The 24,438-nt window shown below is 42.9% G+C and overlaps 1 protein-coding gene across 4 annotated transcripts in view; it reads right to left on the reverse strand.

Annotated features, from left to right (window-relative positions):
- The window catches only part of P4HA2 (prolyl 4-hydroxylase subunit alpha 2), a 70,460-nt gene that overhangs the window by 21,522 nt on the left and 24,500 nt on the right, over nucleotides 1–24,438 (reverse strand). For 3 of the 4 annotated variants that reach the window (XM_042449929.1, XM_042449930.1, XM_042449933.1), the window contains exons 2-6: nucleotides 22,680–22,779; nucleotides 20,423–20,519; nucleotides 11,232–11,383; nucleotides 6,787–6,924; nucleotides 2,298–2,537 (exon numbers count right to left, since the gene is read on the reverse strand). In XM_042449929.1, the coding sequence (XP_042305863.1) occupies nucleotides 2,298–2,537; nucleotides 6,787–6,924; nucleotides 11,232–11,383; nucleotides 20,423–20,519; nucleotides 22,680–22,761 (709 nt within the window). In that variant the 5' untranslated portion in view covers nucleotides 22,762–22,779. The remainder of the gene's footprint in view (nucleotides 1–2,297; nucleotides 2,538–6,786; nucleotides 6,925–11,231; nucleotides 11,384–20,422; nucleotides 20,520–22,679; nucleotides 22,780–24,438) is intronic. The other variant, XM_042449932.1, reaches the window with a different exon arrangement.

The raw sequence follows: 24,438 nt of genomic DNA on the forward strand, positions 1-24,438 counted from the left end.
TCAATGTCCTACATTTTGGGCTAAATTTTATCCTATAATTGTCCTACATTTTGGTCTCAATTTTGTCCTACATTTTGTCCCGGTTTTTAGTAGAGCATTATGGTAACCCTACCACAGGGGAAGTGCCTCATCTTTGACATAATTTACTATTCTCAGGAATTGTTCCTCCACACAGTAGATTAGTAGCTGCTATGTGGTGCCATCCATTTTGGGCAGGATGCTGATGGCAGTATCTGAGTAACATTGCCATATGGACCAGACTGATCAACGAGGCTCCTGCTTGATGATAAAAAAGGGATACACAGACTTCAAATTCTGTCACCTGGTCTATGTGAGAACCAATTCATGCTGCAGGGGTGGGGGCACAGGGCTCTGTTCCCAGATGTTTTAGAAAGATCCACATGACCAAACCCACTGGCTCCAGTGTAATATCATATGGCAGTGAATCAGTACCCATATTTAACAAAAGCCAACATTTTTTGGGCATGGAGCATGGAAGAAGCAAGCAAACAAAATGAACAAAATAAGAGAGCAATTTATTCATATTTCTGATATCTCTGACAGCTGAGAATCTCAAGGAGAGGTCATATGCAGGCCTCAAGATGGAAGTTTATTATTATCAGCTTCTTCTTTTTTAATGTTTGCACCTTTCCTTTATTCTAATGTATTTTAACTGGCTTATCTGGTTTTTTAGCCTCCCACATTTATTCTCGCAACAAAGGTAGCCTATACAGACAGGCCAGAATAATGCTGCTTTGGGTCACTTTGGAGGTATGCTGTTTAAATGATGCATGAGTTCTAAGAGGCCTAAGGACTGGAGTGCAGCTTCTGGCCTCTTAAGGTGTGTGTGTTATTTAAACAGCATACCTCCAAAGTGACCTGAAGCAGCTTTATTCTGGCCTATCTGTACGGGCCCATACATCAGAAAGGTAAGACGGTTGAGAGAGTGACTGTCTAAAGTACCGTACCCCAATGAAAACTTTATGAATGTGCCAAGTCCCAGTCTAACATCCTAACTACTAACACCTGTCATTTGCTGCATACCTTCAAGTCATTTCCAATTTAAGACGACCCTAAGGTGAACCTAGCAAGTGGTTTTCTTGGCAAGATTTGTTGAGGGGGTTTGCCTCTGCCTTCCTCCGAGGCTCAGAGTGTAACATGCCCAGGGTCATAGTCCAATGCTCAAGCCACTACACCATGTTGTCACTGATTAAACCAATTTTTACTTACACTGCTGGAAATGAGAGACATGTCAGTGGCTCACATATTCCCATCAAGCCCCTCTTCTTATGTCTTACCAGCTGCTATTGCTACAGGCATGAGTAGCTTGCACTGAGCAGAGAGACAAAGTTTGATGGTAATATGGGTAGTGCAGACCAATTTCTCAATTTTCCCTAATGGGCCATTTACTGTGCCATTGTACTGATGCAGGATGCAGATGCAAACTTTATCAAAATTTACTATACAAATGGATTGTGCCCTACACATTTAATAAAGGGGTGTTTCCAGAGTACAAAGGACCATACTTTCCCATCTCTGACTATGCTAGAGCTTTGGAGGGCCGCATTGTCACACATGCCATTTTGGGTGACTTGACAAGTGACAACACATCCCTTCTGGACACCTTCTAGAACAGTGACTCCCAAAATGGAAGGCAGCACCCCCTGGGGGTGTTGAAAAGCTCCATGGGGACACAGGGGGGCAGTAAGGTAAAAGGGGGGCAGTAGATAATTGTGGCAATGAGGGTTGAATGAAATTTTTGTGCACCATTATGGGACAGGACAGAGGGACGTTGAATAGAAAGCTGTTCAGGGACAAGCTGTCTGAGCCAGGTGAGAAACCCATTATGCCTCCCCTGGCTTTGCTCCTAGGCTAGCTAGCATAGAGAGGGGGGCACTAGGGTTGCCACCTAAGAGGAAAGGGGCAGTAGACTGAAAAAGTTTGGGGACTACTGTTCTAGCCCATTCTGGGTGTGTGTGTGGCTGTTTTGGGCAGGGAGTCCCTGAAACAGCATCCTGCAATCTCACATAGGGTTTTTATATTTAGAGGAGTCTTGTTGTTGTTCTTAAAAAAAAAACCCTGCATGTTTCTATGACTTTTAAGAAATTAATGGAGGTTCAAGGAACTGCATTACACTCCATCTGAGGTCCATGGGCTGCACGACTCCTGTCTCTGAACTGCTGTAACTGAAAAGGCAGAACATCACACTCAATAAGCTTCTCCATGAAATGGAATTGTGCTTGCGTTTCAGCTAACTTTCCATGCCATTTGAAGAACATACATCATATCCTTCTTACCAAGGGAAATCAACCGCCTGGTAAGCTCCATCGCCCTGTGTATGTCACCAAGCTGAAAAACGGCATAGCTGAGGTAATCCAAGATCTCCACTTTAGTAATGGTTGCTTCATCACCCCTGTCATGTTGCTTCAGTGCCTGCTCCATCCACAAGACAGTGTGGTAATAATCTCCATCATTATAAGCTGTCTTCCCCATACCAAAGCAATCTTCCACTGTTAGGACTGATCTGTATTTTGTTCCTGCACAGAAAGTAAAGATGTATTTAATAAACAAGCAAAAACAAAATTTGTGCTCTGAAAAGAGTTTTGTAAGTTTCCTGAATATTAAAGTCACCTGGAATTACTCCATTTTATTTTTAAAAAGTTGTACTGTGTATACTCATGAAAACAAAATGGAATTATCCCTGAGACAATATCGTAGGTTCTTATTCATTAAAATTATTTATTAATTACTGTCCTGTCCACAAGTAGCCTCAAGTGATATACAATAAAATACATTTTAAAATTCTTTTAAGACATGATTACAAGCCAAATTAAAAATTAAATTTGAAAAAAATGAAAAGCTAGATGGAATATGATGCTTCTGACAGTCTGACGGAAGCTCAATAAGGATGGAGCCACTCTGATCTCCATTGGGGAGTTCTGCCTTCTCAGGCACAAGGCCCTGCTACACAAGGCCCAGCCTTGAAAACTGGGAAGGCCCAGAATCCTTTGAACCAGCACTGGGAAACACTTTCTGGTGTTTTGGACTTCAAATTCCATAAATCTCCTAACACTGATCATTGTTTGGGCTTGTGGGAGCACTCCATGAGAGAGAAGTTACACAACTCCAAAAATTCAATTGGCCATGCTAGCTAGAGGATTCTGGGTGGCGTCCGCTTAGACAATGAAATTTCCAGGCTCTGGGGGATATGTCATTCATTTTTCTCAAAATCGTTGCTGATGTATGAAAACAAATATTCTAATAACCATCTACATGAATGAAGGAAATGACACACAGATGAAAACTAGGGCCCAAATCCTTTTGTCTCAAAGGATGACTTAAACTGCAAGGGAATCCCATTTTTAAGATACAGAAGGGAAAGCTTAATTTGAAGGTGTACCCAAAATCATGCTTTCTCCAATTCCTAATGTATCCCCTCACCATAATCCGCAGGATCCTTTCAACTGCAGGCGAGGAGGTGTCACCCCTTCAAAGCTAGCCTTCTGCAAATGTCCCCCAAGTCTGGACTTTAGCATCCAGGGGGGAAATGTCATTTGCAGTTTAAATGAGATGGACACCTAAATGCATAGTACAGCGGGATACAGACCGCCGAAAAGTGGCGATCTGGCTCCGCCTCCGCTTGCAGCGTCCGGGAGCCGCAGCCTTTAAACCGCGCAGCTCCCGGACGCTGCAGAGAAGGAGCGTGGAAATCGCGCTCCTTCTCAGGCCCCAGAAGAGACACCGCGAGGTGCTAGTCACGCGCTCATGGCGTCATTTCTGGGGCGCGACGTGCGGATGCAGTGCGTGTGCTACATCAAGATGGTGGCGGCCATGTGAAACGGCCACCACCATTTTGCGCGCGCGGAGCACGTACTAGGGTTAGGGGGGTGCGGAAGCACCGCCCCTTCCTAACCCTAGTACGCGCTCGTCGCATACTATATGGCGGTTTGTAACCCGTCATAGAAATTTTTAATGAATAAGAAGGAACTAAGAGCCTGAACAACTAGCACAATACGCCAGCTTGGGGGCAGCAAAAAGCTGGCTCCGCAGGAGCGCTGAAAACCTGGCACTGTGGCAGAAAAGCCGCCCTTTTCCTGCTTCAAAAAGGAGTGGCATTTTGCCACTTCTTTTTGGGCCAGGAAAACACCAGATTGGGGCCATGGAGTGCGATTGCTGCGGCCCCAATCTGGTGCTCAAAGGGGTGGCGTCAAGCTGCCCCTTTAGGGCCATCTGTACTGGCCCTTAGTGTGTTAGTTCTTAACCAGTCAATACCATCTTCTACTATACATACACGTTCTGAATGTTATATATCCTCTACATAGAAACTAATACATTTCTGAGTTCCTTGCAGGAAGGCAGGGGAGTAGTTTAATATGAATATCCCTCTTCATATCCTTCTTTGGAGAACTATGGGGTCAAAGCCCTAATTCTACAATACTAAAATTATATTTAGACACCCTTGGTTCCAGGCATTTAAAGTCGAAAGCAGAAACTAATCTGTGTGGAAAAAACTAGACTGAACCTCATTGCCATAATTTAAAACCAAACTCTAGCTTTTTTTAAAAAAAAGCACTTCACATTTTATTGTACTGAAGGTTATGTAAAAAAAAATTGTGGATGTTTTGCCTATAAAGACAGGATTTTCTTTTAAAAAAAATTAAAACAAGCATATCCAACATGAAGCTTGTGTGAGTTGTTTTCATGCTGAAAAAATTTCCAGCATTCATGGGAGTATTAATACCCAATTTGCCAAGTACTTGTTCTGCCTGAAATACTATTTGTTGACCTTAAAATGCTCTCTAGTACAGCATTATTGCATCAGTTTGCTATTTGAAATAATAATAATAAAACCCTCTAACAATTCTTTGTATTAGTGAGTAGAATTCATCCCAACAATCTGATTTTGCATCTTTGTTACAAATCTAACTAGATCATGGAAAACTCCATAATATGAGCCTTATATATAGTTTCAGCTTTACACAGTTCCAGACCTGTTTCTGCACCTTTGTGATGATGCAATAGATATTACCAAACAGCCCAGGCATGCACAGTCTTTTCAGTTGCCAGTTTTTTTGTTTGATTTTTGGTGAGGAAAACAGAGGGACAAGAGTCACAATACAGACACACCTTAATTACCATAACAAAGTATCTGACAAAAGAAGCTCCATTTACACAGTCTTTTACTCCTTCCCAACTCCCCTTTTCATTCTTGCCTTCTGTCTAGTTGAAAAGTTTATTTACTAGAATATGAACCGTTCAGGGAGGAGCCATTCATAGGAATTTGCCTCTCCCCGAACGATTCAGGGACACTGGAGGGGAGTGACAATCCCTTATGTTTAGGAAGCACGGCAGGCTTTCACACACCCACGCTTCCTAAATGATCCAGCAATGTTTTACCAGCACTTCTGTGCTGCTCTGACAATCTTATACAGTATGTCAATCCTGGTAAATAAACCTCAGAGCAGCGCTTACCTCATAGTAGTGCTGGTCTGAAAATTTCCATTGGCAAGATAAAGGAAGGAAGGAACATTTTCGGTGCTGTTGTGTTGAAGCAATGTTTCTCTAACAAACAATTAACTTGAACTGGGAAAGAATGGGTTCTTGCTCTATACAATCCTACTGTAGCTGTGTGGATAGTAAAACAGACAAAAGTGCAAGGGGGGGGGGGGAGATAAGCCTGCCTCATCAGCTCTCTCTAACATTCTGCAAAAGCATAGCTCTGTAAGTCTGAATAGCAAAATGGAAATCATAAAAAAATGGAGACTGGTAAAAGAAACAATCTTCCCTGGATGGATTTTAGAAGATTTCAGGTGGTCTCCAGAAGATTCAAAATGTTTTTATTTACTTATGCAGAACATACCCAACCTGGTTGTTTCACTTCACCTCTGCATATTGTTAATTTTAAATAAAAATTAAAGAGGTATATACATATGTGTTGCCTATCAACTTATGGTGACCCCCTGAATTTCATAAGGTTTTATTAGGCAAGGAATACCCAGAGGTGGTTTTGCCAATTTCTTTGTCTGAAATACAGCCTACAACATCTAGTATTCATTGCTGGTCTCCCATCCAATTATTAATCAAAGCTGACCCTACATAGCTTCTAAGATCAAACAGGATCTGGCACTTTTAGGGTATTTAGGCCAAGAAGAAGAAGAAGAAGAAGAAGAAGAAGAAGAAGAAGAAGAAATTATTCCTATACTCTGTTATTCCTGCTCTTGGTACCAAATTTTCTGTTAAATAAATAAATATCCAGGGACACATCTACTTAATTAACGGAGCTATACTTGCACATGTACACATATAACTTCCCTCATTCTCAGCTAAGTGCACAAAGATTGCTCAGCCACACTCAGCTCTTTTTGCACTCAGGTAAACTCATATGTACACTTAAACATGGTCATTTTCTCCATCAGCATCCAAATCATATTTTATTTTCTACTACCATCAGTAGATAAGCAACCATCTGAGTAGCCAGTGAACCATGTTCTCTCTCTCTCTCTCCCCCCTCCCCACACTACTCAGCCTTGTATGGAAAAGTATGGCAAAATCTAGCTTTGGAAATGTCTGGGGTATGATTTCTTGAGATCTGATGAAGATAACCCAGCTAAGTACAGCTCTGGAAAGACAGAAAAAATAGCATGGGACCACCAGGGGAGTGGAGCCACAACATAGGAAACAATTTTAAGGTTTCATGGCTCACTCAGTTGCTATTTGGCATTAAACTGGGAACTCAGAAATGACTGTCATGTTTACTGAAGCTGTCAGGTAGTTTCCAACCATCACCTGGAAATTCTCCTCTTGAAATTGTTTCAGGGTCCAGCTTGTAGGTGTCTTGCAAGCGCATTAATGCCTTGGCAGCTCCTGTCTCATCTTCTTCATTTGGGAAGAACTGACGCTGAATCGTGAGGTTTGCAATAAAACCTTTATTTGAACAAAGACGGAAACAGTTATCACCATGCACCTCAGATGCATATAATCAACACCAGACTGATCTACAATTGGGACCATCTGGTCTATTCTACAGCACATCCCTTGCTGCATTCACATAGCTGGAATTTAAACATAAACAATGGTCTCATCATGCTCTCTAAAGTTATGTTCTTTGCACAAAGATTTTTTTAAAATCCATGAACTAAACATGCAAGTGACATCCAGGGGAGAATATCTGCATCAGTGAACAAATTAAAAATGCATTTAGGCCATGGGGAAAGAATTCTTCCAGCTATGTCATGATGGGGCTCACATACAGAAACTGGCCCCAAGTACACAGCAAGTCTAGTTTGGGTGGAGCAACTAAAACATGGATTGATGGTTATGTCTAAGCCTTAGGTTTGCAGATTTCTTCTTCTCCCCTCCCTTACATGCCTAGATTCTTTTCTGTATTATCTGGCCTGGAGAACCACAGCTTGCCTTTACATCTCAACTGGGAAACTGTAGTTTGCCCTCAAACCAAAACTGGAAACCCATTTCAAACTATTGTTTCCAGTTCTGGTTTGAAGTCAATCTATGGTTTGCCCAAAATACAGAATTATATCCGTTTGGATGTAAAGGAGTTATGGTTTGCCCAAGCCTGTGAATCAGAGAATGGAAGCAAAGGAGGGAGGGAGGGAGGGAAGGAAGGAAGGAAGGAAGGAGGCTGAAAACATGTTGCTTGTCTTGGCTATGGTGAGAAACCCATGGATTCAACACTATACCTGCCCTAACGCTGCAAGCCAATTAAGCAGTATTACTCCAAATGATCCCACTTTGTGGTAACTCTTCAATAGAAAAAGCCCGGTCATCTGATTCCACCTTAACTGTGTATTTTAATGATGTCCCTTTTTAAAATGTTGTTTTGATCCTCCAGTAAATTAAAAAAAAAACTACTGCATTTCAGTATTTCAACTCAGTTGGTAAAATTCAACAGAGGGAGTACCAACCATTACATATACCAACACTCTTAAGAAAAATGTAAAGCCCTCACATACAGGGCTTTCAGAAGCAATGGTTTCCAGAAGTCAGTAGACAAGAAAATTCCACACAGAATGGAATGAAAACAGTTGATGAAAATTCAGGCCCACTGGATAACTTTTTAGAAATGGCTCAGAGAGGTCCCAAAAATGGGAAACAGTAGGATTTGTAGGGGAGCCAATGGCTGATTTATCAGCAATACAAAGGAAAGGACATATTAAGTAGCAAGGCCACTTTTGGACATTAAAATGAAATTGATTGTAAGAGGTCAGACTGCACAGGCTTTTTAATGCCTCCACTGATCAGGGAGGAAAAAAACAAAGGAAAGACATTTGTACCAAGCTTCAACTCCCACTCTGTTGAGTACAAGCCTACTGCTGTGACCCAGTAAACAATGTGCACCATCGTTCTCCCACCGTCAGCCAGGGAAGGCAAAGAACAGAGCAAGCCATTTCATAGCAGACTTTGGGATGTGTCTGGCTGCAGTTCAAGTACTCCTTCACAGACAGCCAATATCTTAAAAGCAATGGAAACACAAAACATTAAATGTAAAGTGAAATCTTTTCTTGTGATTCCAGTATAGGTTGTTATTGTTTTTGTCAGTGAAAAAAGTGATCTCCTCTTTCTCTCTGTAAGTTTTAAAAGTCCATTTTCTCGTGGCAAACTGCTGCCGCACATACTACAAGTCTTGGCTGAAAATGTATACTTCAAAGCTGCTACATTTTTAGCATAAGCGTGCATGCACACACATGCCTTCCAAAACCATCTGAAGTTGATTTCTCAGAAACTGCACTTCCTCCTTAATACTCAGGCATTTTTTTAAAAAAGTAGTCTTATCAAAAAGCTGCTCTTAAAAAAAAAATCAAACAGGCATTGTATGCAGAGCATTCATAAATGAAAATCTAGAAAACATACATCTTAGAACAGTGATTGCAAGCTCTTCCTTCTCTAGTGTTTAGGAACTTTGCAGTTCACATCTGGACAGCAGAATTTAATCAACATATGTCAGATTGTGCCACAAAACTAAAAGCATAGTGTACAAATAGATTTGCAGAGATATATCACATTTCTATTTATTTATTTAAAGTTTCTTTTATATCTCATCTTTTCTACAATGCACTTAAGGGAGCCCACCTTGATCTCTTCTTCTCCACTGTATCCTTACAAAAATCCTGTGAGGCAGGTCAGGCTGAGAGAGAGAGAGTGACTAACCATCTTAAGCTCAGGAGTTTCAAGGCTTAGTAGAACCTGGAGATCCCACATTTCACTCTAGCACTCTAATGTGCTACTAACCAGATTGCATTTTGGAACAATGAACAGGGGGGGAGGGGGAGGTTTCAAAGCACATAATTACAGCAGATTGGCACCACTTTAACTGTCACAGCAACATTCTATGGAACCTTGGTAGTTTAAGTTTAGGGTGGGTACTTAGAATTCTCAGTCAGAGAACTCTAGTGCCTTTGACCAGACTTCATTCTTCAAAATTCAGAATCCTGCAGGATGCGGCCATGGCTGTGAAAAATAGAATTATAGCACTATAACTGTGTAGTATGAAATGGCCTCTCATTTGGAAGCAGTAAATTGTGGGAGAGAACCTGCTTCTGCTGAAATCCCACATGTGGCAGCAGACAGAAGCTGCTCTGTCATCCAACACTCTGCTCGCCAGCTTCCACCACTGCCCTATACTCCAACATATGATGCTGGACACAGGGTGCATCTATAGTGTAGAAGTAACACAATTTGACACCACCTTAACTGCTATGGCTTAATCCTACCGAAGGACCCTAGGATCTGTAGTTTTGTGTGGCATCAGCACTATTTGGCAGAGGAGGAGAAAACTTGTACAACTACAAATCCCAGGATTCTATAGGATGGAGCAAACTGCATTATTTCTACAGTGTAAAGGCAGTTGCCACACTCTGCCTAATGGTAGAGCCAGCCATGAACAGGGAAGAAACGTCTTTGCATTAAGCTCTCAGTGTTATGAACCCCAGCATGGTAAAACATACAAGTAACCAGGGATAGTCCAAGATATTTTGCTACCTGAGGTAGAATAGGAAATAGCATTCCTCCAGCTTTTCTTAGGTCAAGGTTATTTTGGCAGTTTAGGTGGGAAATCTTCCAGGTACCTCTCTCCAGGCCAAGCAGTAAAAATACTTAACTAACAAAATATATAACTAGCAGTGTGCTACCCTTTGATTCCAAAAACCAGCTACCTGAACAATTCGACTCACTCTATCGAATGGTAGTAGTGACCCTGAGAAAAATTAAGGTTCCAAGCCATACTGAAGGCCAAATGACACCTAGTGGCAGCCAATGCAGCTCCCTAATCCAGCTGCACTCTGGCTAGAGCAACAGGTGCAGTGCTGTTGAACAAGTACAAGGTGTTTCCCAAGTCTCTGTAAATGTGCTCTTTTGTCTCACATTTTATCTGTTATTCTCACTAGTTATTCAGCTGAACCCCCTTTGAGGTTTTACTTAGGGAGAAAGAAAAGGGTATCAGAAGTCAATTTTGAGTGCATAAATGGTGACGGGGAAGGCTAGGCCCAAGGTCACATATGCTCTTCTATATGCAAAAAGGGGCATCAGGACTCTAATATACATATGTGCACATAGCATCAAATTAGTCCCTGAGATCCTTAAAAATTTGTAAAGTGGAATTTTTAGCCCTCTAAACATTTTGGACTTCAGTTTCTAGAAATCCCAGGAAGTATGGTCAATGGTCAGAGATTGCAGAAGCTGTAATTCAAAACATCTGTGAGGCCAAATGTTCCCTAACCCTGCCTTAAAGGAAGAGTGGAAATATATATGAAATTAGGAAGAGTGAGTCTTAGAAGATTATTGCACACATATTTTTTGCCCGATCCAGGCACGGGATGGGATCAAGCTGCAACGGGGGAAAACTGGTGTTATTGCACACAAAATTGCTGCTGCACTGCCAGCTGACCACAACCTGTCCCCAAGCCATGCTTATCCCACCGATTTTGGTAGTACAGATAAAACCGGTTGGTTTGGGGACGGATGGTGGTTGACTGACAGCGCAGTAGCAATTTAGTGAGTGATAACACCTGTTTTACCCTGTTCTGCCCAATCTTGTCCGATTCCCGGATCGGGCAAAAAAGTAAATGTGATAATCTCCTTAGCTGCACAGCAGCACTCCATCATAACCAGTATCCTACATACAGCTGTGGGTACAGTTTTTAACTAATGCTGACAAAGTGAGAAGGTTTGTTGACAAGAGAGCAATTGCTTTAAAATGGTTGTCTTAAGGCTCTTACCCTTGGTTGCATCTTCAAGGACTAGATTTTCTAGTTTTAGCCATTCTGTGTTTAGGCGCTTCACCAGTTTATAGGCATTGACAGGATGTGCAAGATAGCCTTCTGGATCTGAAGTGGATTTGATAGTTAGAGATTCCATCATCTCTGCCCAACTAAGAAAAAAGGGCATATGTTTCAACTGCAGAAAGTTGTGTTTTTCAGGCATTTTTAAATAATAAATAATAAAATTTTTATTTTTATCCCGCTCCTTCCCACGATCAGGGCGGCTTACAGCATAGGTTAAAAACAGTAGTGCCATAAACAATATAAAAAGATACAAATACAGCAAGGCAAACCATACAATCAAAAACAATCAATAAAAATAACAGATTAAAAGCCCCTTAGCCCAACCTTTTGGCCACGGAAGAGGAGGGAGGCCCACAGGATTTTAGTCGGGGAATGCCTGTTGGAACAGGAAGGTTTTCAGGCCCTTCCTGAATTGGGTCAGGGTGGTAGTCGAGCGGAGCTCGGTGGGCAGCGTGTTCCAAAGGGCTGGGGCAGCCGTGGAAAATGTCCTCCGTGTAGTGGAGGATAATCTAGCCCCAGGCACCTTCAGTAATTGCTGCCCAGACGTTCTGAGGGTGCGAGGCGGAATGTACGGGGAGAGGCGGTCCTTTAGGTATCCTGGGCCCAAGCCATTTAGGGCTTTATAGGTAATCACCAACACCTTATATTGAGCCCGGAAGCGAATGGGCAGCCAATGGAGCTCTTTCAAAACCGGTGTTATATGGCTGGTCCTGGAAACGCCAGTGACCAGCTGGGCTGCCATGTTCTGCACCATTTGCAGCTTCCGAGTTTGGTATAAGGGTTGCCCCATGTAGAGTACATTGCAGAAGTCCAGTCTCGAAGTTACCAGAGCATGTACAACAGTTTCTAGGTCCCTCTGGGCCAGGTATGGGCGCAGCTGGCGAATAAGCCGAAGCTGATGACAGGTGCTCTTGACCGTCGCATTCACCTGAGCAGTCAGGTGAAGCGACGAGTCAAGAAGCACCCCCAGACTGCGCACAGAGTCCTTCACAGGGAGCGTGACCCCGTTCAGGACAGGTGGAACCACCGCCATTCCTGGACCAGGGGAACCTATCGCTAGTACCTTCGTTTTCTCTGGATTCAACTTGAGTCGGTTTTCCCTCATCCAGCCCATTACTGACTCTAGGCAGGCCACGAGAGGAGAGACACCATCCCCAGTCACTGCATCAGTCGGAGACATAGAGAAAATGATTTGGGTGTTATCAGCGTACTGATAACCCCGCGCCCCATGTCTCCGGATGATCTCTCCCAGCGGTTTCATGTAAATGTTAAATAGCATGGGAGACAGAATGGCTCCTTGAGGGACCCCAGTTTTAAGGGTCCGCTCATCGGAGCACACGTCTCCCAGCTGCACCATCTGGGACCTCCCAGAGAGGTAGGACCGGAACCACTGGAGTGCAGTGCCCCCGATTCCCACCTCTGCCAGGCATCCCAGAAGGATACCATGGTCTATGGTATCGAAAGCCGCTGAGATGTCCAAGAGCACCAACAGGGACACGCCTCCCCTGTCGATGCTCAGACGGAGATCATCGACCAAGGCGACCATGGCCGTCTCAACCCCGTAACCCGCCCGGAAGCCAGTTTGAAATGGGTCCAGATAATCCGTTTCATCCAAGACCGCCTGAAGCTGGATTGCAACCGCCCTCTCGATCACCTTACCCAAAAATGGTAGCAGCGAAACAGGCCGATAATTATTATGTATCAGGGGGTCGAGGGAGGGCTTTTTTAGGATAGGTTTTACAATGGCCAATTTCGATTGTGATGGAAATAGCCCATCCCTCAGAGATGTATTAACTATCCGCCGTAACAATGATGTTACCGCCGGTCCCCCCTAGGCCGCTAACCACGAGGGACAGGGATCAAGAGAGCAGGTTGTCTTCCGAACGCTTCCGAGGATCTTGTCCACATCCTCGGTACTCACCGACTCAAACCGATCCAGTTTAATAAAGTCCACGGAGGCTCTGGACACTTCTACTCTAGGTTCTGCTAAAATGTCGGCGTTCAGACCTTCGCTTATGCGAGAGGTTTTATCCGCAAAAAAGTCGTTAAACAGGTCACACCAGGCCTTAGTTGGTTCAAGGATCTGGTTCAGGGCGGGAGGGAGCTGAGTTAGCTCCCTAACCACCCTGAACAACTCTGCCGGACGCGACTCTGCGGACGCAATACGAGCACCATAGGACAAGTTCTTTGTTGCTCGTATTGCCTCTCCGTAGTCCTTTAACAGTTGGTCTAGGAGAGCCTTGTCGTCCAAGCAAAGGTGTTTCCGCCAACGGTACTCTAGCCGTCGCAGTGCCCGCTTCCTTGCCCGGAGGTCTTCCGTATACCAGGGCTTACACTTGGAAGCAGGCCTGAGAGGGCGCTTGGGAGCGATGCTGTGTATAGCCCTAGAGAGACCGGTATTCCAAATACCGGTGAGGGCATCAACAGAATCGCCGTCATTTCCAACCGTGAGCCCCTCTAAGGCTTCTTGGAACCTCTCAGGTTTCATCAGCCTTCGAGGGTGGACCATCCTAACAGGTCCACCACCCCCGGGGGGGATCTGGGTAGAGACCTTGATTTTCGCCTCTACCAGGAAGTGATCCGTCCATGGCAAGGGGGAAACATTAACTATTTCCGCCCACGGATTTTCCGCATCCGAACAGAAGACCAAATCGAGAGTATTACCCGCACAGTGCGTAGGACCCTGTATCAGCTGGGACAGGCCCATGGCCGCCATGGTATCCATGAATTCCCGAGCCGCACCGGATGAAACATAACTGGCCGTGAGGGAGATGTTGAAGTCACCCAGGACAAGAAGCCTGGGCGTCTCCAACATCAGCTCAGCGACCAGCTGTGTCAGCTCGTTAAGGGAGTCTGCTAATGCACGGGGTGGCCGATAAACCAGCAGAATCCCTAGACTGTCCCTAGCCTTTAGGGTCAGGTAAATACACTCGATATAGGAGGTCTGTCGGATGTGGTTCCTGGTGAGGGACACGGTGTTCCTATGTATCAAGGCCACACACACACCCCTCGCCCACCTAACCTGCGCTGGTCCTTCACCGAGAACCCAGCAGGCAGGGCCTGAGCCCACACAGCGTTCCCTTCAGGCCCAAGCCAGGTCTCGGTAATGCAAGCCAGGTCACACTTACTGTCCTCCAACACATCGTGGAGGATGTGGGTCTTGTTGTTAATAGACCTGGCGTTGCACAGGAGCAGCGACAGGGTTTGTGGCACGGTTGGAGTGACCCTCAGGTCCTTTAGGTTAGGAGGGGGACAGGAAGGCGAGATAGATATGATGCATCGATCACGCCTTCCCCTAGAATGCAAGTCCCTTCTCCCACCACCATACCTCCCCCTGCCCCACACTACCTCAATTGGAGCTCCGCCCGCAATGATGTTATCCCCGGCCCAGACATCCCCCACATCCCTATCCTCCCCCCACCCCTCTATGGCTACTGGAAAAGCAGAGGTTAGCCACCACAGGCATCCTCTGCTCTCAGACTAGTCCAAAGCCTCCCTAGCCCGATAAGACCTGCGCAGTTGCGCAATTGCGCAACGGTGCCCCTTCAGTCCGTGGGCGGCACTCCCGGGGCGGTGCGCTACTGCGCACCTCCGACACCCCGGGAGGAGGCCGCCCGGCAGAAAGCGCGACGCTGGCGGTGGTAAGGTCCGGCGGGGAGGAGGCAAAGGGGGGCGTGTCAGGGAGGTCCGACTGCGTGGCTTTATACTCGCCCCTCTCACCGGCGAGCTCCTCCCTGGCTTCCCTCCAGCTGTCTCTTAAAGGCCCCACTCACTGGCCGCCAAACGCCAAGGCCAGGACGCCAACAAAAAGAGTCCCGCTGCGGTGCCCCTTCAGTCCGTGGGCGGCACTCCCGGGGCGGTGTGCTGCTGCGCACCTCCGACACCCCGGGAGGAGGCCGCCCGGCAGAAAGCGCGACGCTCGCGGTGGTAAGGTCCGGCGGGGAGGAGGCAAAGTAGAGCTATCTACTAGCTCTGAATGGATGATGATGCATTAATATGAAAGCCCCCTTTCCTTATACCTGATTACAAGTGAATGTGCCTCCTTTCATTTTTGGGGTGTGCTTTATCATATTATTATTAATATTATTAAACTTTATTTATATAGTGCTGTAGATTTACCATACAGGCATTCCTCTTGCATTTTACTAGTTATATAACATTTAAATTTGCAAAGTAAATAATCATGCTACAAATCACTGTAATAATTTACTTAAGATTGTAAATTATTATTCATTAACATAGTGCATTTTTAAGCCATTGTACTATATTGGCAGCTGATGAGGTTGAATACTGCAGCATCCACAGCAGCTAAGGCAGGGATGGGCATGAGGTACCGTATTTTCCAGCGTATAAGACGACCCCCAACTTTTCCAGTTAAAATATAGAGTTTGGGATATACTCACCGTATAAGACTACCCCTCTTCCAACACACACCAAATAAAAATAAAAAACCCCATCAGATTTGATTTCAATATGGTAATTTTAATTCAAATGCTTATGACATGCAGGTACTTAGCAGGAAACCTTGTTGTATACAAACCTGCTTGGATTGGTCAGCTCTCCGTGCCTGCCCATCCCTCCCTGTCTCCAAGACTATCAGAGCGGTAGCTGCTTTCATACGATCACCGCTTACAGCGGAGATGTAGCTACGGACGTTTTTGAGTCCCCCCCACATATGCGGCAACCGCAGATTCTCCAGTCTGGCTCAGAAGTTTCAGTAGAAACGACCCCCGACTTTTGAGAAGATTTCCTGGGTTAAAAAGTAGTCTTATATGCAGAAAATCAGTGGTACCTCGGGATAACGAAATACCCCAGTTACAGAAATGTTCGGGCTAACGAAAAAAACTCCCCATCAGGAATATTGTTTCGGGCTTACGCAATGTTTTTTTCGGGTACAACAAAAACTTTTGTGCTTTTTCGGCTTTTTCCGCACGGAAAATCGCCTTCTTCCCCATCAAGCCCAGGCAATTCGGCTACAAAAAGGCTTTCGGGTTACAAACGCCACGTTACGAATTAATTCGAAACCCGAGGCACAACTGTAACAGTAAATAAGGATCTAATGTAGATCACTAGTTCATTGGCAAACATTTTCGACACTAAATGTGTAAGAACAGCAACAACTGAAAAGGCAACTTCTTGCTAAATTGCATCGTTAAGGAAGAACACTTAGAGAAATACATAAGTAGTGACTTTTCCTGTTAAAGGAAAAGGAAAGGAAAGGGTACTGAACACACACTGCTGGTCATGTGCCCAGAAATACTCTGTGCCTTAACTCTTAGCATAGGTCCAAGTGCCAAGTATTTTGCATTAGGCTGTAAGAGATGAACCTCAGGGCTCTAGTTTTTTTAAAAAAAAATCAGGAGTGTCCCACTAGCCTGACATTTGTCCACCCTAGTGTCAGGATCTGAGGTCCTACCATGTTTGTTAACCATATATTTTGTATATGTTTAATAATACTGGATGATGGGATAAGAAGTATTAGTGGTGATGCTGAACAAAGAGATAGTTTATCTTTTGGAAAGCTGGCTAATGAATAGATGTGAGGGAAGACAAAAATGCGCTTTGAACAGTCAGGGTCAAGTTGATGGGAATGCTTGGTATGGGATGGAAAGGAGGGGCAGTCTTGGGAACAGGATTGTTTGGGTTGAAAGACAAATGGAGTGTGAGTCCCTGAAACTGTTTGAATTGTTATGTGCAATACTCTACAACTGAAGAGTATTGTTCTGTATATACTCTGTAACTGAAACTGCTTCAGCTCTGACAATATTGTTTATGCTATGAACATCTTTAGTTTCTAAATAAAGTTTTCTGAACCTTTCTGAAACTTGTGATTTCTAAATGGAAAACTGCCAGTGTATGACATCCAGGTTTCAGGACAGGGGTAAGCAACTGTCAGGAGTCACAAGGCTACAGTTAGCCCACAAAAGAACTTATAGGTGGGCTTTACCCCGCCTTCTCTCCAAAAATAAAAATAAAAAATGCCCTTAGATGCCCTATGTGGGTGTATTTTGGCAAATTTTTATCCCAGGAGAGGCCTTGTTAAAAACAGAAAGTGACAAGCCTCTTTGGTGTAATATCCTTTGGGCATATTCTGGACCAAACAAAAGCAATAATAAAACATTGACATGCTGGTGGCATGTCAAACCATCTCCATAGCTTTTCTTCTGGCCATGTAGGGTTCTTTGACTAAAAGGAAAGAAAAGGACAGATCTTGGAATAGCAGGATAAAAGAAGAACCTCCACAAACAAGGGGAGGGACAAAGACAGCAAAAATGGACAAATGCCAGCTACAATTGAGATCTGTGGAAAGGATCTAGGTAATGATGAAAGCGTATGAGCTATAATAACTAGTGAGGAGGTAGGAGCAGAAGTCAACATTCACAACATATCTCTTCCACACCCAGAAGAGATTCATTTTTAACAAAGAGCCAGCCTGTGATTCAGACAGAAAATTTCCAATTTGCAATTATAGGCCACTGGTTTGAACATGAACAAGGGCAAGACAACATGCTGGGAGGAAAGAGTTGGTATATGGTGATGAGAAATGATTTATCTCATAAAGTTTAAGTCACTTTCTCCAACCTAGTGCCCATCATATGTATTAGGCTACACCTCCCCAAATCCCCTAGCCACCTCTGTCTTAGACATCTGGAGGGCTACAGATCAGGGAAGACTGGATTCAACACTTATTTCAGCCAAACATTCTCAAGTTTTGCTTGAGCACTGAACTGCTCTCCCATTTGTGGTTCCAGCTTATTTGAACTATAGGATAAACATTCAAGATAATATACTCAATATGTGAGTAATGTTCTAATTATTGAGAAAAAAAGAAAGAAGGAAAATATAGGAAATTCCTTCAGATATGATAAAGAAATTAAAATAAGAATAGAAATACTGTTGTGTTTTTCTTTTCTTTTAAAAAATCTTAAAATCTAGAGAGCAACTGGCTGAAGAAGGAAATAGAATCAATTGGTTCACTTATTATCAAATCAAAAATAGATTTTTTCAAGACCTGAAATCTAATGGTATAGAAACCCAATTACTAGAAACTGATAAACTGCTTATGGATAATATGGACAAAATAATCTCTAAATACTATACTTTATTGCGGGAAAGAGATTTTGAACAGGAGCCAATCAAACAATATATGATAGATTGGGCAAAAGATATGGGTAAAGAAATTCCTTTAGAAGCCTGGGAAAGGGCTTGGAGTCGTACTAATGCCTTCACCCAATATATGAATTATAAAGAAAATTTTATCAAAGTCAGTAACAGATGGTACTATACTCCTGCGAGATTAAAAAAAATGGGTAAATTAAAATCTGATAATTGTTGGAGATGCCAGGAAGACAAAGGGACAATGATGCATATGTGGCGGGGCTGCGCAAAGGTGAAACCCTTCTGGGACGAGATCCATAGTATAATTCAACAAATCTTTAATATTGGATATAAAAAAAGACCAGAACTATATTTGTTGAACATGACTTATTTTATTAAAAATAATGATGAATGTAAATATTGGAAAACTATACTGTATATGATAACCGCAGCCAGACTGATTATTGCAAATCACTGGAAAGACACTAATGTAATACAATTAGAGGAATGGCTTATTAAGTTAAATGATATTAGACAACTGGACTTGATTTCCTGTAGTTTAAAGAGGGGAAGTAAAAATGAGAGGACACAGTTGGAATGGAAAAAAGTGGTGTCCTTTTTGAAAAAAAGGTGGAAATTGGAGGACAGTCTGGTCGAAGCCTTCTCATAATGGATATTCATTAGAAACTCTTCAAAAATAACATCGATGTGGAAACAAGGTTAATTTTTTGAATGACCAGTTCACTTTTCTTTGAACGTTTATATTAGCTAGGGTTGCAATATTTTGGTACTAAATAATGTTGGAGAAAAACTTATAAATACACCATGGGAATTGTTGATAACAATGGGGAATCTCCAATTAATTGAGTGTATATAAATCTAAGCAAGAATACATATATAATTAAGGAAACTTCATAAGAGGGGAATTTAAAGCTAGGAAGTAGAACATTTGCTGAAATTAAAGCGTTGTTATTTGGAAACTTGAATTGTATAGTCAATATACGTCATTGTAACTATGTATTCAGGAACAAATTTGCTTTTTCTGTATGGCAAAATTTAATTAAAATTAATTAAAATAAAATAAAATAAAATAAAATAAAAAATCTTAAAACCCTGGCAGTCCAGAGACAGAAAAAAGAAACTAGAAAGAATTAACGCATACATTCCCAACTCATTTTTTGCTGGAACTAAGTACTGGAAGAATGAGACAAGTTACAGAGGATTTTAACCTTTGCTATCCTAGGGTATGTATGACAGGCAAGTAAACAGAGAAAGGAATTTAAACAATGCATGGGGACATAAATCCAGAAGGAACATGTAATACACTGACACAAAACCTTCTTTGTACATTAGTGGTCCTTCTACACAAACTGTGATAACCTGGGGATGCATCTAAACTGATAGGAAAATCCAGTTTACCTTTGGGTTACCCTGATCCGCAGCTACCATGGGCATGTCTGCTCTGTACAGATGTCCTTTTGAACTCATCCTGGTCTTGATAAATTGCAGTATGTGCAGCCACATGGCTGTGGCTGCTTCAGCACACCCCCCCCAATGTATGTGAATGTACATACAGTATTTCTGAATCCCTTCCCCTGGCCCCACAACCAAGTAACTACAGAGCTCAGTCCACATGCACATGTGAATATCCAGATCTTCAGATCAAAACTGGGATAAATCCCCACTCCCCCCTCCCCTGTATTAAAGCCCTAAAATGATGAAAAGGCCTCAATTGTCCAGTATGTTGTTTGGATACCTTGCTGTGAGAACTAGGTGAGACCATTTTATTTGGCCCATATAGCTGCACCATGTATTGAGATAACCATTGTTTTCCAGGGCAAACAACAAATAATAACATCCACTGACTTCAGTGGGACATGCCAGGTAAACTCTACATGCATAATACCCAGTAAGCATGTACACCTTTTGCTTTATTCAAAATGAAAACAGGTATGATCAGATCGAGTGACAGGATACAACAGATGTACTACATTAAAATGGAAATAAATAGGGTTATCTTCTTTTACCTTTTAATTTTGGCCAGCTTAGATTCTTCTTCTTGAATATAAGCTTTTAATGATTGTACCAAGTCTTTTTCTGCATAGATCAGGTCTGTCATCTGGCCTTCAATAGAAGAAAGTAAAAATATTATTGTCTTCCTTCCTTCGGTCCCCTTTCTCCTTTCATGTACAGAAGGAATGAGCTCCTAGCTTATCTCAGAAGTTTGCATTTTAAGGGTTCCTTTCTTCTTTCCTATTGAGGTTGTCTTGGTGTTTGTGGATTTCAATGGCTTTCCTGTGCATTCTGACACTGAAATCCACAGACACCAAGACAACTTCAACAGGAACGAAGAAACCCTTAAAGTTAGCAAAGTTTGGCTAGCAGTCCTGAAAAACACTAAAATCAAGACCCAGCAAAATGCAAGTGAAAAAAACCACCCAGGATTAGGGGTTTTCCCAGCAGACAATGATCACTAATTCAACAGACACTAATCCTCTTTGCATATCCTCTCACCCTGAGGCCTTGCCATGCAACAACAGATCAATACACAGATTAACATGGAAATCATTCCTCCCTACACAGAGTCACACAGTATATATATACCCCACTCTCTTCCATGCCAACATTCTCTGAAGATGTCAGCCACAGATGCTGGTGAAACATCAGAAATAAACTCTTTTAGAACATGGCCACATAGCCTGAAAAAACCCACAAAAAATATGGATGCCAGCCAAGAAAGCCTTCGAAATCACACTTCTGCCCTTGCAAATCTGTCATGCTAGACAGAAAAGTTTGCAGAATGATACTTTTAGATTGGAAGGTTTTAAAAAAACCACCCCAGTTTGCTAAGAATAATTGCATAGAACTATTACTTGCATGGATCTATATTTTGTGCATTTTGGGAAGTCCAATAAAGGTATCACTATTTTGTGGATTTTGGATGTTATTGTACTTTGCTATATGACCAACATGGCTACCTTTTAATAGGTTTCATGGTTGGGATAGTTTGTTTGAAACTGAAAATGATTTAGAACTGAAGTCTGAAAATGCCATAGACATAACAGGTGCACCGATGTCATAAAGAATATGTTTTATCCTTCCCCCTCTTGAATTTGAGTTAGTCTGTATATCAATTCTACATTGGTTAATGAATTGATTAAAATTATACAGAAGCAGTCCGATACTACAGTAGGGAACTTGTCAGGCTCTTCACCTGTACAGCCAAAATGGAAAATCTGTCTTACCAAATATTCCACGTTGCACTGTGCAAGAAAGGAATGAAGAAGGTAATAGTAGCTAGATTTTGTACATCTTCATGAGATATAAGCTGCTTCTCTATTTTTGTGGAGGAACACTACCTATGCTAGCTTTCCATTACATCTTTGTTTATATGGGGAGATTTTTTTTTTATTAAAAAAAACTGTGCCATATCACTTGTGAAGGGAAAGTGTGTGTGTGTGTTACTCTCTGTCCTGTTATTATGTCTCCATAAAGACCTAATCTGCCTCTTTATTGCAGTGTGGAGGTGGCCCTGGGCTCACTCAAAGGTTATGTCAGTGGAATGCAAATTCTGGCAGCCTCTGTCCACTAGGTAAGACTTTGAAAAAGATTTCAAGTGCAGACTGTGTGTGTGCTATAAAATGACCAGTCTAGTTAAGAATAGACAGGCACATCACCAGAAGGCTGGCCATCAGGTCACAGCAACAATGACTACAGCAACAGTGTGAAATGTTTTACAGGTGCTATTGGTGGAGGTGCACCAAAGATGAAATCACAGCTTTTAAAGGAATTCACAGTACAGTGAAAATATGCACTGGCAGAAGGACTAAAAATTAAGAGCAATTCAAGTCAACAAAAACTTGTGAAGTTTTAGAACCAAACTGAATGAGACACCAGAGACCTCCCATCCCTTTATATCACTCTTTAATGCAGTTACATGGGTTTGGGGCAGTGGAATTTTAACTCTTTTGAAACTTATGCTGTGAGGATATGTATGAGCCTTCAAGTCACCTGTCAACTTATGGTGACCCTATGAATTTCATAGGGTTTTCTTAGGGAAGGAATACATATAGGTATTTTTGAAAGTTGCTTTCTCTTCAATATAGCCTACAGTACTTGGTATTCATTGACTGCCTCCCATCCAAGTACTGTACTAACCAGGGCTAACCCTACTTAGCTTCCAAGATCAGATGGGATCTAGTGTCTGTACCTACATATGGAAGGATGGGAGATTTCTGGTCTCATGTTACTTCATTCTAATCTCTTGCCTCTATTTTTCCATACCTATAGAAGTGAAAAATTCTGCTTGCGTCGGTCCCATGCAGATAAGGCAAGTTAATAGTAATGGCGTAATCCATGGCGTCATCTTGAATCAATGGAATATCTGCAAGATATCAAGGGAAGAAAATTAAACTTATGAAGCCTGAAGGAAGACTATGGGGTGAAGCAGACTGCCCCTTTGTGCCAGCTTAGCGCAGTTTTTAGACGCCACACGCTGACAATGCCCCCACGCTGCCAGGAAGCTGCATGGCTGACCACACATGTGCCAGCTTCACAGAGTTTTGGCACCACGCTGCAGAAACGCCAAAAAGCCACTGCCACAGTGTAAAGGGCAGCCTTTTTCCACCTGAAATAGGAGTAGATCTTTTCTGCTCCTATTTTGGGCGGAAGCTGGCTGGATTGGGGCTATGGCATGTGGTTGCTGCAGCCCCAATCCGGCTCTCTCAAGGGCTGTTTTGCCCCTTAATCTCCTCTACCTGTAGAAAAATTTCATACTGCTTTTCAAACATCAAACATTTTAACCAATTAAAATTTTCATCCAAAAAGAGAAACCTCTTATGGCATAATCCAGATACATTATTGAATTGGAATGCTGTCTGCTCTAAATATTAATTTCTGCACTTTTAGAGATATTTCTTTCTAGTCAAAGCAACAATTGCTTGATATTTAAGGAACATACATCAAAGGTTTGATTTTATACATTTATGTGTCACTGTACCACTTATTATATTATTTATTCTATATCCCATCTTTTTCCCAACATGGAACCATCGGTGGTTACAATAAGATAAGCTAAAAATATATATTTTTAAAAAAATATAGAATACAAACAAGCTATCATATTAAAGCTCTATTTATTTTTAAAAAGTGTAAGTCAAAAGAGTAATTTTTTGGGGAAGGTGATCGGGAGAGCAGTTGCCTTCCAGCTTCAAACGATCTTGGATGAAACGGATTTTCCAGACCCATTTCAAACTGGCTTCCGAGCGGGCTATGGAGTTGAGACTGCCATGGTCGCCTTAGTCGATGATCTCCGTCAAGGCATGGACAGGGGTAGCGTGTCCCTGTTAGTGCTTTTGGACATCTCAGCGGCTTTCGATACCATCGACCATGGTATCCTTCTGGAACGCCTGGGGGAGTTGGGTATCGGGGGCACTGTGCTTCAGTGGTTCCATTCCTACCTCTCGGGCAGATTCCAGATGGTGCAGCTGGGGGACGTTTGCTCTGATAAGAGGGAACTTACATCTGGTGTCCCTCAAGGAGCTATTTTGTCCCCCATGCTATTTACCATTTACATGAAACCACTGGGAGAGATCATCCGGAGATACGGGGCGTGGTGTTATCAATATGCCGATGACACTCAAATATGCTTCTCTGTGTCTCCGACTGATGCAGTGACTAGGGATGGCTTCTCTCCTCTAAATGCCTGCTTGGAGTCGGTAATGGGCTGGATGAGGGAAAACAAACTCAGTCTGAATCCAGAGAAAACGGAAGTACTAGTGATAGGCTCCCCGGGCTCAGGTAGTGTAATTTCTCCACCTGTCCTGAATGGGGTCACGCTCCCCCTGAAGGACTCAGTTCGCAGCTTGGGAGTGCTTCTGGACTCGTTGCTCCAATTGACATCTCAAGTGGATGAGATGGCCAGAAGCGTCTGTTATCAGCTTCGGCTGATATGCCAGCTGCGACCCTATCTGGGCCAGGGGGACCTTGAAATGGTGGTACATGCTCTGGTAACCTCTCGATTGGATTTCTGTAATGCACTCTA

The sequence above is a fragment of the Sceloporus undulatus genome, chromosome 2 (genome assembly GCF_019175285.1).
Source record: "Sceloporus undulatus isolate JIND9_A2432 ecotype Alabama chromosome 2, SceUnd_v1.1, whole genome shotgun sequence".
Lineage (NCBI taxonomy): Eukaryota > Metazoa > Chordata > Lepidosauria > Squamata > Phrynosomatidae > Sceloporus > Sceloporus undulatus.